This window comes from Etheostoma spectabile, chromosome 3 (assembly GCF_008692095.1).
Source record: "Etheostoma spectabile isolate EspeVRDwgs_2016 chromosome 3, UIUC_Espe_1.0, whole genome shotgun sequence".
NCBI lineage: Eukaryota > Metazoa > Chordata > Actinopteri > Perciformes > Percidae > Etheostoma > Etheostoma spectabile.
In genome coordinates this window covers 16,332,003-16,349,524 of record NC_045735.1, presented here as the reverse complement: position 1 = coordinate 16,349,524, position 17,522 = coordinate 16,332,003, and the positions used below count along the sequence as shown (strand labels likewise).

Genomic DNA, 17,522 nt, shown 5'->3' with positions numbered 1-17,522 from the left:
TGTACTATATCAACGAAGACTGGCGGGTTAAATCAGCCGTCTCAAACACGTAGCATGGAGTATGCCAGGCAGACACACAGCTGACAGCCTGGCAGGTGGATGCGGTGGAGGCAGGCTCGGACACATGGTGCATTGCAGTTGAACTGGGATGTCAGAATTTTAAATTTTCCAGTCTGAAATGTCAACTGGAGTCGGATTTCCCACTCGGAAAGTCGGGACAACCTCACCACCCAATCTACCATTGCTGCTCCCAGCATCAACAGTAGAGAAAGCTCTATGACTCTCCTGTTTGTTGCACTTTTGCCATATACTGTATATGTCTCTTTAAATCAGCCATGCACACAGTGCTGTCCATCTTCCATCTGTGGACATGTTCCTACAGAGCACGTGCAAAATACGTTGGACGCACAAGCGGTTCCAGGAAAGTGGCGGATGTCCACAATAATGCAAACAACATTGTGGCTGCGCTAGTAGTACAAGTCTGCACTACTGGGACTAATTTGCCTGCTTGTCGGTTAATGGCTAATGATCGGTTAATGAGGGTCGACTATTGGTCAGAAAATTAAAATACTAATTAAAATACTAAATTAGCATCCCTAGGTTCCACTCAGCCTTGCTGCCAATATGTTGTCCAAGTGGCTAACTGTGGATCTGCAACACAGAAGCAAACAGTTTGGAAAACTGTTGACAGGACACATTCAACTACAAAAAAGGTTTTATATTTACACAACTTTTTATCCATTTCCTTCTTACTTTCCCAAGCACTCTACCTTGAGGAGAATCTGCAGTCTGTGAGTTACAAACCAGCTCCATTAGGCTCAGTTAACCTCTTACATTAAGAAATAGGACAAAAAATATGGTCCACTTAGCATATTATGTCCAGACCTCAAGCAATAAAACCGTTCCCTCACACATTCTATCAGCACTTGTAAATATTTGGATTGTTTTCAAGATTTCAAGCTGCTCTCTGATCTTGTTACATTTCTGGGAAAACTAATCTCAAAAGAAAGGGGTCTGCAGTCGTAAATTCCTATGTAGTGCCAAGGCTGAAGTTCAAGATATGACAACCGATATACATCTCAGTATTAGCATCTTCCATTGTTACAGGACACTGACTACAGAAATAATTCTATAGTATTAGAGAAAATTCTGCTCTTTAAGGACACACCCCACCCAACTACACTACCTAAGCAATCTGTCAAGTGAAGAGAACAAGGATGTGAGGTTAGGAATGAGTGGGCTTCAATTTATTGATCCCATTTGACCATGCTCTTGTGCAACTGAACCACAGAACACTATGCTGGTAGTTTATGGCATAAAAAGGCTGGCTTTGTTGCCGGATGTGGGGAAAACATCCAATAGACTCTAAAAAAAGCACAGGAAGGAAACTGGGGGTGGGGTGGCATTGAGCAGCGATGGGGGTGTGGTGGTGGAGAGTGGGAGTGAGAAAGGAATGTTCTCTTCACTCTCGTTCTCCCTCTAGTTATCATCCATACACACACATAATAACCCCACTTTCTTACTAGCAGCTATGAAAAGAATGCAGCAGCACAGTTTACTCTCCGTAAGCAGAAGGGCAGGGTAGCAGAAAAAGCCTTTACTTGCTTAACGATCGTTTGCCATCAGTTCAAAAGAACCAGTTGGCTCAAATAAATTTACAAGGGGCCCTATGACAGGAACCGCTCCCTCTGGCTATGTACTCACACTGCGTGATTAAGCATTTTTTAGGTATCTCTGACATAAAAGAGACAGAAAAATCTTTTTCAAACAACAACATTGATAATGTTCTTTCATTTTACTCAGAATTCAGTCTGATCTCACGTGCTGCATGCATAAATACGTCTCATTCTTTGGACAGGCTGAGACACTGGGAAATTGATGGAGAAGAGTTTAATAATTCATTGATTAATGATCATTAGGAGGCAGCACTTCACATACGTCCCCATCCTGAGCCAGATATAGTCTGATATGATGCAAGTTTTTTTTTAAGGGTCCACTTAGCTAGCATACATTTAATCAAAGTTGATTCTGGTGTAGACCACTCATGTGCCGTGTTTGTGTCTAAGTGACTATAACAACAATTGTTGAACCTGGTCCAGTACTAGGAAAGCAACGGTGAAAGAAGCAGCGATGTGACATTAATGGGCAGTTAAGCACCATTAATTTAAGTCAGTTCATTTAAGAACTGTTTTGCCACTGACGTGCTCAGTATATAACAACATTATGGAAAGGATCTCTACAGAGGTCAACTTTTTTTGTTAAAGAGTAAGATCCTTTTAGTTTAACATGAACCAGCCCCGAAATCACCATCACCAAACCCACCAGACTCCATTTATGTAAACAGCAATTCAAGGTTGACAGAAACAAAATGCTGTCAAAAGCCGTCTCGGTTCACCTTTCCACTGTTCCAACAATCACCACTCTGGTTTGGTTGAAATAATTCCTTAACTCAGCCGTTTACATGTGAAAGTATACTGGCTCTGTACACGCTAAAAGTATGATTATTAAATGGAGTCTGGTGAGTTTGGAGATGGCTTCAGGGCTGTTTCTGGTTAAACAAAAAGGATCTTTATCTTTTGTTACTCTTTCACAAAAGGTTCTGGGCGCCCAGATAATTCAGTTAGTAGAGCTGGTGCCCATATATAGAGGTTTACTCCTTGATGCAGCGGGCCCGGGTTCGACTCTGACCTGCGGCCCTGTGCTGCAAGTCATTCCCCTCTCTCTTTCCCCTTTTGTGTCTTCAGCTGTAAAGGCTGAAAATGCCCACAAAATATTCTTAAGATTGAAAAAAAGGTTTATCTCTGTACAGATCCTTTCCACAATGTTGTCAGACACTCAGTAACAGTCTGATCCTGCCAGTGGAATAAACAGCACTTTTAGTGGACGTACTATACATTGAGAATGCACGTTTGCCCTTTAGGATTACATTGCAGCTCGGTCTATGGCTGGTTGCAGCGTTCTCGCTCAATACTGGACCAATTTCAAAGGCTTTTGTTCGTCGCTTAGACACCAACGCATGGGAAAATAGGGTCCAGGTTGAAAAATACCAAAATTACCCTAGTCCAATCAGCAGATTACACATGTGATCTGGTTTTGCCCCAACTTTGCAACATTATGGTGCAATAATGAAAATGCTTACCTAAGATAGTGTGCCCCATTTGGACTTATTCCACAATCCCGCTATATACTTATAGGATTCACCTCCTTAATTGCTTTAAGACTCATTCTCATCTCCTGGAGGCAACATTCCCCACCTGGCTTTACCAGATGGATTAGACATACTTTGTACTTTTTGAGAGTGGAAAACTGAGATAAGAAAACGTAAAGGGGTTAAAAACAACAATTTAAGAGAATTAGGAACCATTTCTGTACTCCCGTGAGAGCGTGCAGAGGACTTTAAAAGAGAGGAAGAGGTTGAAAATGAAAGCCCTTACAGAGATAGGAATCACCTTCCTGAACTTCCCTTTATTAATATGTTTTTTCTTTTCTCTGTAAGATTAGAATGCACCTAAAAACCATAGAAACCACTCTGCATGTAATCCAGCACAACACCACAGTGTATATGTATCTGATGCTTAAACTAATCAAAGCTGCCATAAATGTTAGGCAAATCACAACAGGAACTCAAGATGAATATTGCAGTTATGTTTACACAACTTACACAAATTGGCTGACATTAAGGACAAACTTTAACTAAAACTTAGAGGCTGAAGGCAAATATGTCCTCCCATCCATCATCCAGGCAAGACTCTGTTCCTGTCTGCTACACGATTTCAGTGCGAGGCTCCATGTTCCTGCTCATTACCCCTTCATGTAATCCTTTCACAGTGGGAAAACAGATTTCTCTCACGTGTACTGCAAAGGCCACATAGCGTTTACATTGTGAAACATTATGCACGTTACATTCCACTTCAAGAATCAATTGTTGGCCTCATTTGAATTAGAGGAACTGCTGTTGTTTGCCACTAGGACATCTGCAGGTAAGGACTTTGTCTAAAAATCCAGTGAAAAATAAAAATACGTTTTGATATTAAACTGGAGCCATGGTATCATTTTAATCATCAAATTAGTAAGCATTAGTGTTCAAATACATGCCATTATAAGTACAGGCTGAAATTAGTCTGCAATTACCCCCATGCAGCTGCCCTGCCACTATAGGCCTGCTTCCCGTTAAAACCAGACTGTAGAGGGTTGGTCGGGGAAGGTAAAGCCCAGAGACCGTCCCCTGGTTTCACCTCCTGTGTGCTGGAGATTCAACAGCAGTGTCTGTGTGTCTGTAGGTACGGTGGAGAGAGAGAGAGCAGGCGCCGGAGCGTTGCTCAGCACCGTGACATCTCACCACAGCACAGCACTAACACAAACATTCCAGCTGCCACTTCTCAGCCTTACTGGCAGAGCCCAGGCGAGAAACAAGAGCATCTATGTTCCTCCTCTAGACCCTGATCTGATGCTCCAGACAGGCTGGTCTAGCACTGAAATGTTTGAATTCAGATTTGACAGCTGTGGGATTTTGAAGGCGGATATAGCACAGATGCTTATATTTTATAAGCAGTTGATCGCCAGAATATTGTGATTGATATTTAGTTGCTTTATATACAACCATGGTCACGCTCAGAAATGACAAGGATTTAGTTGTTCCCTGAGCTTTCTACACTCAGACGGGTGGGGAAACCTCTAACATTGCAATTACTATAAGAAAATTCCAGTTTATTACATGTCTTGCAACAAATTGGTTATACTATTATTGTACTCATCTGGGATCACAGTAGCATCGCAACAACCGAGTCTGAAGAGGCAAAAAATGAGCGGTCAAATGATCAGACAGCTTAAAGTTAAGCCAGATTAAATGACAATTTATTTGGAGGTAAAGCCAAAGGTCATAGCACATCCCTAGAGTTGTTAATCCCTTATTGCATTGGAACACTGTGTGCACACAACTAAGGGAAGTAAGGTAGATCCCAGTGAAATTGTCATGTCATTTGGGTTGACTTTGTTTTGCCTCCAAATAAATTGGCTAACCTGAAGTCTGATGGTCTCATTTCTTGCCTAGTCTGATTCCTTTTCAGCAATGTCATCACCTTCCCAAATATTATCTTGGTGGGTACAATATTATCAAAACCAACAAAGCAATGGCCCAAACTATGAAAATAAGATCCAGGATGTTAAACAAAATTGAAAAACCCTTTAAATTCTCCACTGAAGCATCTCCATAAGGCAAGGTAAGGCCGTTGTGCCATCCATGATGCTCCTAGATAAATTCCCACCACACTGCACAACTGGCAAAAAATAAAAAAAACAATTAAACATATTAATTTTCTGTGGTTAGGCCTGATATTTGATAAAACTCCAACATAAGCTCAATCTGTAGTTTTAACTCCAATTTAAATGCTTAGAAGATAGGACGGTGTTCACTTTGTGCATTTTTCCACATGTTGTTATTGTCACTGCTGAGACAGAGAAAAGGGTATGCATATTAAACAATTTTTCTTCAGAGGAAAAGAAGATGCAGAAAAGCAGATGTCAAGGACTAGAGACTGTAAAAACAAAAAACTGTAACAATGTAAACTTGAGAGGAATTTGCTATTAGTTCCTGTCCTTCATTTCAAAAACAATGTCAGCAACCTCGCGTTTGTGACTTTCACCTTGCATATAATTCACATCTATAATATTCCCCAAAGGACAACAGCAAAGAACAGAAAATTACCACTATGCAAATTGGGTTGAACTGTGACTTAGACCACAGAGCACAGGAGCGGGAGGGAGAGAAGAGAAGAAAAAGTGAATGCTTGTGCCTCTTTTCAGCACTCCGCAGCTCTGGAGCCTGGGAACTTCAGCAGCTTGGCCGGGCTCTGAGAAATATCCTAAGCTGTAATGTAAACATGTCTGAACTCTGATCTAGCATGGCCCTCTCCTCCCCCTCCCCCTTCCCACTTTAACCCGGAATTCTGTGCAAGGGGCTTGCCAGTGACATCAGGAGCCCACTTTCTCATTTCCTGAGCAGGGTAATGACCCTGAGGAGAATGGGCTGTTTGAAGTCCTGCAAAGAAAGCTGCTTAGCTCTGAACCCAATTGTTCCTCAGCAGATGAGAGAGATGGCTGATTATGTTAGGCTTTCGAATGGTTTTGTCCGATAAATAAATCTTGTTGTGGACCTATAAAGCCAGGCTGGAGTAAAGAATACGAGCAAGGTGAGGAAATTATGTCAACATGGTAACGCATAAGTGGACATCCACACCCAGTTCCCCAGGGGCAACTGTGATAATCAGATCTGTTTACAACTGAAGCTACAAGTCCAGGAAACTGTGACATATCAGGGGGTTGATCATCAGATGAGTGTGACAACCGTTAGATAGATAAGTGCCTGTTTATCCTAGCATCACACAACTGTCAGCTCTAAAACAAAATCTCCATTCATTGTTAAATTGGTGCACAATACAAATGGAAAAATTGAACATAAAACAGGAAAACTGGGTGTCTATTTTCTAGGCTTTGTCGTGAACAAGGCAGCAACATACTGCTACTGCTTGTGTTTCCTTTTGCGTACAATTTGTCCCCTCGATTCACCTTCCACGCACTGCACGTAAGATACACCTGAACATGCTGGTTCCCACAGGGTCCAGTTTCAGCACTGGGTAGCAAAGCACTTGTGGAAAGACACTCCAAGGCAATACCCTCCACCCCCCTCACCGCCCCCCCCCCCCCCCCCCCCCCCCTCTCCACACAATCCTGCCCCTCTCTTCAATTAAGTCAAGCAGGAAAAACCTGACAAACCTCAAAGAGGCTCTCTTCGGAGAAGAAATCACATCAGGCATGAATGGTTACCTCTACAAGGCCCCTCTGAACATATACTAGATGTATATAAACATGGCCTTTTCTTGCTTAGTGATTGCCCCAAGCTTCTCATATATTTTTCTGTCTAAATTCCAGATGATGAAAAGCTATGGAAAAATATAACATGTTTCCTGAGTCAAATGAATGTAATAGCAACGATAGAGTTCTTATATATTAGTCGGCCTAAAATTGACTTCAGTTGCACAGATGAGATTTTTTTTGTGTCTTGAGGTCCACATAATGCTCGATATTCTAACAAAGTGCTGGCAGTAACCGGAAGCATGCTGAAAGCACAAATCCGAAACAAAGGGATACAGTGGGGACTCTCTAATCCAAACCCCTTGGGAATGGAGGTATTTTCAATCCAGTGAAATGTTCACTTGGATAAAACACTGAATAGTGAGGTAATTCATATTCAAAACATGAAACAAGTATCCACACATATTCTCAAGAGTCTATTGCACAGCCTAATTTGCAGTCGGAGGATGAGCGAGGAAATTCAAACAATTGTGCAGCTTTTTTGGAACTCATTTTCACATTAGGGGACCTCATCAGTTTGCAGGTTCGAGCATTAGATACATATATTGACACAAGTAAGGCTCCAACTAACTTATTAGTATTTTCTTATTGACTAATCTGTAGATTTATATTAATTTATTTATTTTTCACAAATTGTCATACTTAAAAATGCCCATTACAGTTCTGAGAGAAACAAATTGTTGTTCCAACCAACGATCCAAGGCCATTAAATATTCCATTTAGAATAACTTTAGTCTGTATCTACGGCATTACATTATAGGGATTGTTTAGATGCCAGATCTGAGATCCTGTTGCATGACTAAAACATTTGAACAAGGACAGTTTCCACCAAAACAACTACCTCCCCGAGGAGATTGATCAGAGGTACCGTGGCTCCGTCCAGCACCTAGCCCCGCCCAAGGCAAATATGATTGGTTTAAAGAGGTGCCAATAGACCAGAGCAGGTTTTTCTCCCATCCCAGAATGCAGTGCGCACTAGCAGCGCTGTAGAGGAAGGTCTGGCAATGCGAGATTACAATAACATTAAACTGACAACAGCAGCAAATTCTCACATTAAAGAAGATGAAACCAACAAATCTTCTGTGTTTCTGCTTGATAAATGACAAATTTAAAAATGATCAAACAATAATCAAAATTGCCATAGATTACTTTTCTATTGATGATGAATCAATTGTTTTTTTCAGCACTAGACATATCACATTATACTTTTTTTATCATGTGAGAATAAACTATGGTGAACACGTATAGGTGTCCTGTGATGTATTACTGCTGGGGGGTGAATCAGCAGAGTAGACACAAAAACAAACAGAAGCTGCACCACCAGGGAGGAGATGTTGCAAGGTTGATGCTGATCATGTATTTTCTACTATGTCAACGCTGTGTCTGAAGGTAAAGCTGTTACCTTGCAAGCTCTGCTAGAGGCCGCGGACCACAGCCAAGGACTGCAACACGTCTACGGAGGAAAGGCTTTTAACCCGGGACGGGCAGCAGTTCCAGTACAACTACAGGCTAAATTTACCCTGAAGGCCGGGCTTTTATATAGCTCATCCAGCAGCAGACCTGGCCCACCTGGACTGTCAGGGGCCTATGTTCCTCTGAGCATGTACTCACTTAGATTGTATCATCCCTTGAAGACCGAGGATGAGATGGGTCTACTACATGATTTCAGCAGCCCTCTTCAAAGACAGATACAGCCATCCCATAGGCTGCTGAATTAAACATGAGGCGTGTGCAGCAGGGTGGGTTTTGTGTGTGTGTGTGTGATGGGTGGTTGAGTGGGGGAGTGGGAGGAGGGAAGGAGGGAGCGGGGGTTCTTAAGACACCACTATTAGCTATTAGACATACTGTATAACAGATGAGCCGCGAATGCCTTTGATTTGACACACATCCTCACTGCCCTGCTGGGTTTCCGAAAGCTTTTGTCTGTCCTGATTCATACTTTCTTCTTTGTTTTCTGAATTTTCTATGTATGTGTTTTTTTGGTCGCATGGAACTTGTTAACAAAATCCAAATTAGTCCAGAAAAAGAATGAATGTGTGCTCATTTCAGCAGGAAAAGGGAATGCAAATCCTGCCAGGTACAGAGATGTCCCAGATTCACACAGCACTGGTTCTGACATGTTGCTGCTGCATGGAATATTATATTGAATGTACCACTTCTTTCTAACATTAATTGTGTTATCCAATAAGAGTATGACAATAGCGTTAAATGAATAATATCAACTTACATTGATTTCTTTAATCAGAAGGCTCACTAAGTGTTGCAGTTCACAAAAAAGGGACTAGGATAAGGACATCTTTATTAATGACTAAAGCTGCATAATCAATACATATTTACTTTGCATTGCTGAGCAACACAACCCTGGGCATTTTTTCCTTTAGTCAAGGCCTTTGAGTTATCTGACATTTCACTGTTCCTTATCATTTGCTGATGTAACTTACACTCAGCTAATGAAAGCTTTTAGTGTACATACTGTCTCGTAGGTCTTTTGTGGGAAAACCCGCCAGTGCACAGGAAGTGAGACATGTTTTCTGGCAACAACACTGTTTGGAACAGGGTAGTCAACAACAGCTACCATGGAGGTAGACAAGGAAAAAAGGAAAAATGACTGCTTAGCACTAAAGAAGTCCCGAAAATAAATAAAAAACCAGAATCTTTTGGACAACCACTTACAATTTCATTTGACATATTCAGACATCATCATGCTAGAACTAATGATGTGCTGAAGATCCTGACTTGTGGCATCATAACATTGGATAATACTAAAAGCTGCAGTTTATAAGATTGGAAATGCAGTCTGTGTAATATATTTAGTATATGCATTCATTAACTCAAAAGGGATTGGAAAATAAAGCTCCTCTGAGAAATGTCAGTCATCAGTGAGTTTTTTGTCTTAAAACCCGGGTGTCTGGGTTGGCTCCCAAAAGAGAAGCCTGTTGGAGCTTGTACCCCGCTCTCCCTCGAGGACATAGCAATCATCATCACAAACCCTATGCGTAGCTAAGTTGTTTCAAACATGTGTACGCTGATGTTGCCATAGATCTATGTTTACCGGGGAACAGAGACATTCATTTCATGCACCATTTAACCAGAAGATGATGCTCAGAATCAACATACCGTCCAAACAAATATGATATGAACCTACTACTTCCCCCTTCCAAAAAAACAAGCTGTGCTTGCACAGAAGAGTGTAAAAACTATTTATGAACTCTCCTTGGATATGACTGTGGAATGTCCAGAACACAATGTTACATGGCCCGCATTTTTATTACACAAGTCAGTAAGTCTGGCTGATGTCTATCTACAACTAACGATTATTTTTTATTATAATAATAAAATAATATATAATTTATCTGTGGATTGTTTTCTGGAATAATGGATTAGTTGTTGGGTTTATAAAATGTCAGAAAATGGCGAATGGTCCTCACTGTCTTGATTTGTCCACAACTCAAAGATGTTAAGTTTACTGTCACAGAGAGAAGAAACTAGAAGATATTCACATTCTACAAGCTGACATCAGAGAATCCTTTATTAAAATAGTTGGCAATTAATTTTATAGTTGACAACTATTTGATTAACCGATTAATTGTTGCAGCTCTATTTAGGTAAATTGTCAAAAAACACCCTTTTGACAAAACTAATTATATATTTTTTCAACTATCATAGTATACAGTGTAGACTGTATGTTAGATTATAGACTGTGTAGACTGTGTAGTGTAGACTGTATATTAGAATATATTAGATAGTTTAGATGCATATCAGAAGACATTATGAAAACAGCGTATTGTGACAGTTATTACATTCAAAATGTAAGTGTTATATTAAAAAAACTTTCATGTACACAGGACATTTAAAATACATATTCCACACCCAAAACGGCACTATGCTTAATTAGAATGGGATTGTGGCTGTGTTTAAACCATACCTTGGAATGAGCACTAATCCCAAATAGAAGGAGGAGATTAGCAGATGGCTTCACTACAGTATACGCCGGCCTATCTTAATGTCTTTTAATCAGAGCACTGTGAGCTGCTCCACTCATCTCACAGCTACAGTGTATACAATGAGACAAGCTTAATCACATCAGGCTTACAGTGCAGTCGTGCTGTCAATAAACAGCAGCCGCGGCCGTTCCAGTCCTCCCTGAAGGGGACTTCATTCAGCGGACCAACGGAGAACCAGCTAAGAAGAACTTTAGCCTTCCCATGACAGCATGGATGGGATCTGTGCATATGTGAACATGGATTCCTGCTGCACCCATAGGGTTGGGTAAAGCTGAGGGCTTCGCTGTGGGTGGCCCCCATGGACCAGGGCTAATTGTTTCACATCACAGGCGAGCCCGGCTGAGATCAGACCACCGGCAGCTCGGATTCAGGCAGTTCAACAGCCAAACAGGGTATGCCAGGAAGCACTTACAGTGCACACCCAAGCCCACTCACACACACAGACACACACACCCTCCATCATACATGACCACCAGAGAGTACAAGGAATTTCTTTTTCTCCATGCTATTGGAGCAAGCTGTCAATCCACCAGTCAGTTGGTGGTTACCTCAGCCATGATGAATTAACTAAGAGGTGTGATTGTTATGTTTTATTGTCACAATCAATTGTAACAAAATGTACTTAAATGTAAATACAAACAATGTCACACAAAAATTATACTGTGGGTGGCCTGGTTAGCTCAGTCGGTAGAGCAGGCGCACACATATAGAGGTGTACTCCTTGACGCAGCGGCTGCGGGTCCGGCTCCGACCTGCGGCCCTTTGATGCATGTCATTCCCCCCCCTCTCTCTCACCTTTCACCTCGCTTGTATTCTGGGACATTTTTTCTGAAAGGACACATTTCTAAGGACTGTCTTTGTCTCCTTGCTTGTAAGGAGAAGAAAAAAAACATAATACATTTTTTTCAAACAACAATTGTGAAATGTCTGTTATAATAATGATCTTTTTAATTTGTCCTGTGGAAATATAGGCCTAAAATGCCCAAAGAATAATCTGGAAAAAATAAAAGATTAGGGTGAGATAAGGGTGTAACACTCTCCTTATGAAAAGTGGAGTGATGTACAAGAAGTGATGCATTTATTTTGCTCAAAAAGAATAATTAATTCATGTAATAGCAGAAAATGACATTCTGCACATTGGCCTTGATCGACCGTAATCAGCAGCCAATGGCATTGTAAAGTGGTTTGCAACCATCTTTCTTTTATATAACCATTTCTAAAGTCTGGAAGAGGGAAATATGAAAGAAATGGTAAAAGAACAGTCTTAATATAAGCAAAGTCTGAACAAGAAAACATCTTTTTTTTCCTCCCGTTGACCAATTTATCTTGCAACCCTTTTGTGGGGGTCCTGAACCCCAAGTCAGAAACATCCGATCTGTCAACAAAAGTACAATTGACCGCAGTTGCCAGTTTTGACCTTTTGTGCAGGGTGCTGCAATCGGGCCAAACACATAAAGCTTAAAGAGCATTTTGGCATTGTGCCTTCATTGGGCCCCTCGCTGCAGACACTGACAGGACACACAGGGAGAGAGACGCCGATGACAAAGACTAAATTATTCGGCCGGATTTGAACTGGGCACGTTGGGAAGATGACCAAGATGCATCGCACTAGGGCTGTGCACTTAATCCCATTTTAATCGTGATCACCATTGCGGGTCCTAATGATAATGATAATGATTCTTTGCTCTAATTACACATTCAACTTAATTTTTAACGTCACTTACACCGCAATATTGTTTTCTCTTATCATGGCAACCGCACTTTAAAATTCCTTTTGTTTGACGGCATTTTACTTACTCAGTCTACCATATTTTCATTGTCTATTTCTTGCCTGTATTTCTTGCCCTGTATTTCTTTCGTGCTTACTTGTTTGGTGTTGTAGTTTTTTTTTTTTTTTTTTTTTTTGCTGTTGCTGCTATGCTGCTACTCTAACGACAGAATTTCCCCGTCGTGGGATGAATAAAGTATAATCTAATCTAATCTAATCTAATCTAATGACAACAATCAAAAAAACAATTTTTTTGTACATTATTACAGGTACACTCTGATTTTGTCTTGCGTTCTGAAGGGGGGATTGGGAAATTTCACAGTTTAGTGTGTTTTACTGTGTGTATGTTTAGCTATTTCACTGTTGTTTTTTTAATTCAATAATTGCAACATCTTTCCAAAAGTCAATAAGTAAACAATCGTGATTTCAATATTGAGACCTCGCACGCCGGCTTTTTAAAAAAGCGCTGCTGCCGTGTGGTAGTGGGCAAACAGATCAGCATACAGAGCACTTTCTCTGCGAGCGCATGCTGCTCTCGGCCTATAGTTCTCAAATCTGTCACTAGAACAAGACTGGGAAATAACAAAATCCTCCCAGTGCACACAGGACTGTTAATCACCAGGCATCCCTCGCCTACTGCTTTTTCAAGGCCTGTTGGACTTAAAGTAAACACGTGCAGGAAATGTATTCAGTGGCTCCAAACATTTATATGGGGGCCTTGTGCTTCAAACAGTTTCATGGCCAGCACATCTTTCAAGAAGGTGCTTAGTGAGCCATTTGTTAAAGGCGTGATAATAGGGCATGACAATGCATGGCATGCTACATGCAGCGCGGCTGTGTCACTGTTTGTTAAGCCGTTAGTTTGTGTACTCTATCTGCTGATAGACAATGTAAGATGGTTGCTGAATACTGATCTGATGAAACTTAACGTCTGTACATTATAATACAGGGCTAATGTTTTCTAAGCTCTACTCTGACCCATTTTTGTGCTGAATGAATCTACTTATACAGGTTAAAGGGAAAAACCGGGAAAACCGGTTTTTTGGAACCCCCTATCAAATTAATCTAGGATTCCCCCAAAGCTTTGGGGAAGGGGTTTTTTCACTTTTCGCTTATGGAAAATCATTTTCTGAGTGGTTGGATAAGTCAGCTCTCATCCCTTCTTCTTTCCCATTTCTCCAATTTCATCTAAAAGAATATCCTTTGTTAATCTGGTCTCAATGAGCGCCGTTGTTAGGTGCTGCTCACTCTGCACTCCCAGCCAGTCATAATCCATTGTGTTGTTTGCCCCTCACTTGGTGTACATTTCCATCGCAAATTTCCATTTCCAATGTGAACAGTCAATAACGTGCACAGATGTGGCCATTGTAAAAGCCTTACGTTTCAATTCAGAAGAATGTGGTACGGTCAACTACTAAAAGCCCCCCAAATAACATATTTAAAAAACACAAGTTGTTTTCCTTTTTCGAAAAAATTTTACCCCAAACTAAACATCAATTATAAAAAAAGTTACGATTCTTTGACAACTAATCTTTTTTTTTTTTTTTTAATTTTTTGGCAGTTTTTTTTTTCAGTTTTTTGGCTGAAAGAGTTTTTTGACCCTTTCCTTTAAATTTTTGGAAAAACCCCAGAAAACTCTGCAGGTTAAGCGGAAGATCCATACAAAATTTTGGGGGGGGGATTTTTTGAAAAAGGGGGGCTGCTTTTTTCCTGCTTCAAAAACCTCAGTTGGAAAACATTTTAAAAACCCCCCGGGGGGGGTATAAAATTTGCGCCGGGAAACTTTCTTTTCCCCCCTTCCTCCCCTTTTGCGCACTCATCAGTTTTATGTAGAACACGCTATTTCCCAAATCAAATGGGAAAAAATTGAAACAACATGTTTAATGATGTTCCCTGACCCTTTTTAAAAGACAGTAAATATTACTGATGTTTTGGGTTGCCCCGGAAAACACCATTTTCTGAGGCTGTACTGTACCTAACAGCATGAAAACTAAATATGTGGAAGGCTAAATGGCTCTTTATATTAGCACTATAAATCACAGGAAAATCAACTTTTCTTGGATGTGAAAGTCCCGATCCAGGCTTAAGCTAATACAGTTGCATGATATGTAGAGGATATCCCGTGCTCACTTCTAGTGATGACAATAAATGAACTGACAGAACAATCATCTCTGTCCTTTTATGGCTTTACTGGGAGAAAAAAACAATATTACACTGTTTATTTTTCCATCCAGCATCTCAAGCAAATCTAGAGCAGGAACATCTGCAAGCTTTCACCCTTTTGACATTATATTGAAACACTGCTTGGGAAATAATTTATAGTCTAGATGCTGCGCTCCCTCATGCCCAATGAAAGAAAAACAACTAAATAAATCTTCCATCTTACTGGCTGTGCCCTTAACAGATGCCATACAGGAAGTCAGTCCTATCAGCACTAGCAGGCACACAGAAAGCCCCGCTGTGTTTTACAGTCGAGTTTCCCAACCCTGCGCTCTTTGCAAGGCTCTGATGTTGAGGGAGAACATGCAAACTATACTGTCCTTTATGCTCAATATCCTTTTCTCAGAAAATTCTTAAAACTACCCAAAATAAAGTCACACCGCTTTTTGCTTAACAGCATCCTTTAGAAGAAAAAAAACGTGTTAAGAAATACTCTGAGAAACCCTGTTCAATGACAGGTAGCATCCTCTTGAGGGTTTGGTAATCTGGGTGACACAAAGGAAACTGACGTATCTGTACTGCAAAATGAGATAATGGTGCATATGAAATGGGTCAAAGAAGCCACAGAATGTATCTGCATCCATCTGTTTGGATCAGCTGCACCGTACAGAGGCTGACAAGGTTTTGCGGTAAATGCAAAACATCCCCATGGCCCAATGACCCCAAAACTATTTCCTCTGAATGGATTGCTTCGCAAACAAGCGTTGTGATCCGGTATCATCCCATCTACTTCCAGGGCCTCTGTAATCAGCACAACCAGGAACCCAGAGTTTATTATTCTGGTTTTAAACCATCGCCTGCCATTTGGCCTGGATTGGGTTGTCCTGTAAGGTTGGACAGAGCCTTAACTGCTTTTTGATCAAGAGTCAGAGCGGTGTATTTTTGAGTAATTTGTGTGGAAACATTACTTACTGTCATATAGAAACTACAGCTCTCAGTTGACCGGCAGATCGACACGCACAAACAATGCTTGTAATTTCTTACGGTCTGAGTTTAGTTGTCCTGTAGGTTTGAGCAGAACTGATGAACGCTCGGAGTCTGAATTGTAAGGAAGTGTTGTTGCTTTTTGATGGTTTTTGTCCTTTGTGAGGTTAGGAATAACATAAAAGCACAACTTTACCTGAAAGAGGAGTATGCCATTAAGAAAAAATAAAACCTGGAGGAGACATCCCAACTGTGACATTTCGGGTCACTTAGGTCATACAGGTTTAAAGTCCTGCACCCCATCCATTACTGGCTTTTTACTAGTATGGGTTGCATGCATGTGATTGGTGATTAATTAATTAATAAACTGATAAAAAACAGCTTATAATGCTTATAATGTAATGGCATCATTCTTAACACAAGCTTTAACGTCATTAACATACTCATCATACTCATCTTTAGTGTTATTGGTACTGGTGATCACCCAGTATCACCCCCCCCCCACACACACACACACACACACACACACACACACACACAATCACCAATTGGGCCAAACTCACCGCTATGCGCGTGTTGATCTTCTGCTCCCCCTCTGAGCCCTTCTGTTCCCCGTTGGCCCTGCTGTACTCTGGAGGTTGCTGGTTCGAGCCCCGGCTTCCCTTTGCCTTCCGGGTCCCGGGTCCTTGATGGACGATGTTGAGCAGGTGAAGCGTGCTCTCGTGCTCCCGGTCCGAGCTCTCGGCCTGGCCCCTCTGGTAGCGGTTCTCGCAGGTGGTGTGGTGCCGCCTGCACAGCTCTATGCGGGCGCGCAGACGCTCCACTATGGCGTTGTGCAGCTGAGGCACCGCGGAGCCCCTGGATGGGGCCACCACCGGCCCGCTGCCGACCCCGCCGGGCACAGTTCCTAAACCGACACCCAACATGGGCACGAACGCTCCCGCGGCAGACTGAGCAGGGGTCGCCTCTCCCATGCCGGTTACACTGAGGTCCGCTGAGCTTAGATTGGACCACAGTACGGGCATGGAAGACAACGAGACGTATGGACTCAGCTAGGATCCCATGTGGAAAGACAAATACTCCAGTGCACGCACAGTCCCCCCAGAGACAGACGGTGTAGCCTGTTTGTTGAAAGGTTGCACAATTATCCGTCAAAGTGATGAGAGAGAGGGGAAAGATTCAAAGACACTTGTCTACAAAGTAAGATCAGGTCAGTATAAACTCATTCTGGGTTCCACAGAGGCATAAAAAAGTCCCAATGTTGCAGATTTGTATGAGTGATTTCTTCCTGTTTCAGCTTAGAATTAAAAACTGAGATGATTTACACACATGAAAGGCTCGTGGACTCGCAGCTGGAATGAATCCACTCTTGCTTAACAACTGGACCTCTGCTCACGGATGCATGACATTCAATAAGAAGCCCTCGGATGATTCGAAACCTTAGCACGCACAACTTCAGTTCTATCGATGGCTGGTATAAGCTACAATGTCTTCTCACTTCATCGCGAATGTGCCACACTTATTAAATAGTAAGAACCGACTAGGAAGAACTGTACATTTAAAGTGAGCGATTGGTCGCCAAAATAGGAGAATCCACCGACACACAAAGCCCCTAAACTTCAAGACTCACGGCATTTTGGTTTGGATTTTTTTTTTGTTGCTGTTGTCCTTTCTCTCCGTCTTTCGCTTTCCATCCGGATAAGAACGATCTGGTTGCAAATTACGAGTCAAAAAGC

The 17,522-nt window shown here is 41.6% G+C and overlaps 1 protein-coding gene across 1 annotated transcript in view; it reads right to left on the bottom strand.

Annotated features, from left to right (window-relative positions):
- Positions 1-17,071, bottom strand: part of maml2 (mastermind like transcriptional coactivator 2) — a 37,950-nt gene extending 20,879 nt beyond the window's left edge. The window contains exon 1 of the mRNA XM_032510002.1: positions 16,350-17,071. Coding sequence (XP_032365893.1) covers positions 16,350-16,811 — 462 coding nt within the window. The 5' untranslated portion in view covers positions 16,812-17,071. The remainder of the gene's footprint in view (positions 1-16,349) is intronic.
- Between the last annotated feature and the right edge of the window lie 451 nt (positions 17,072-17,522).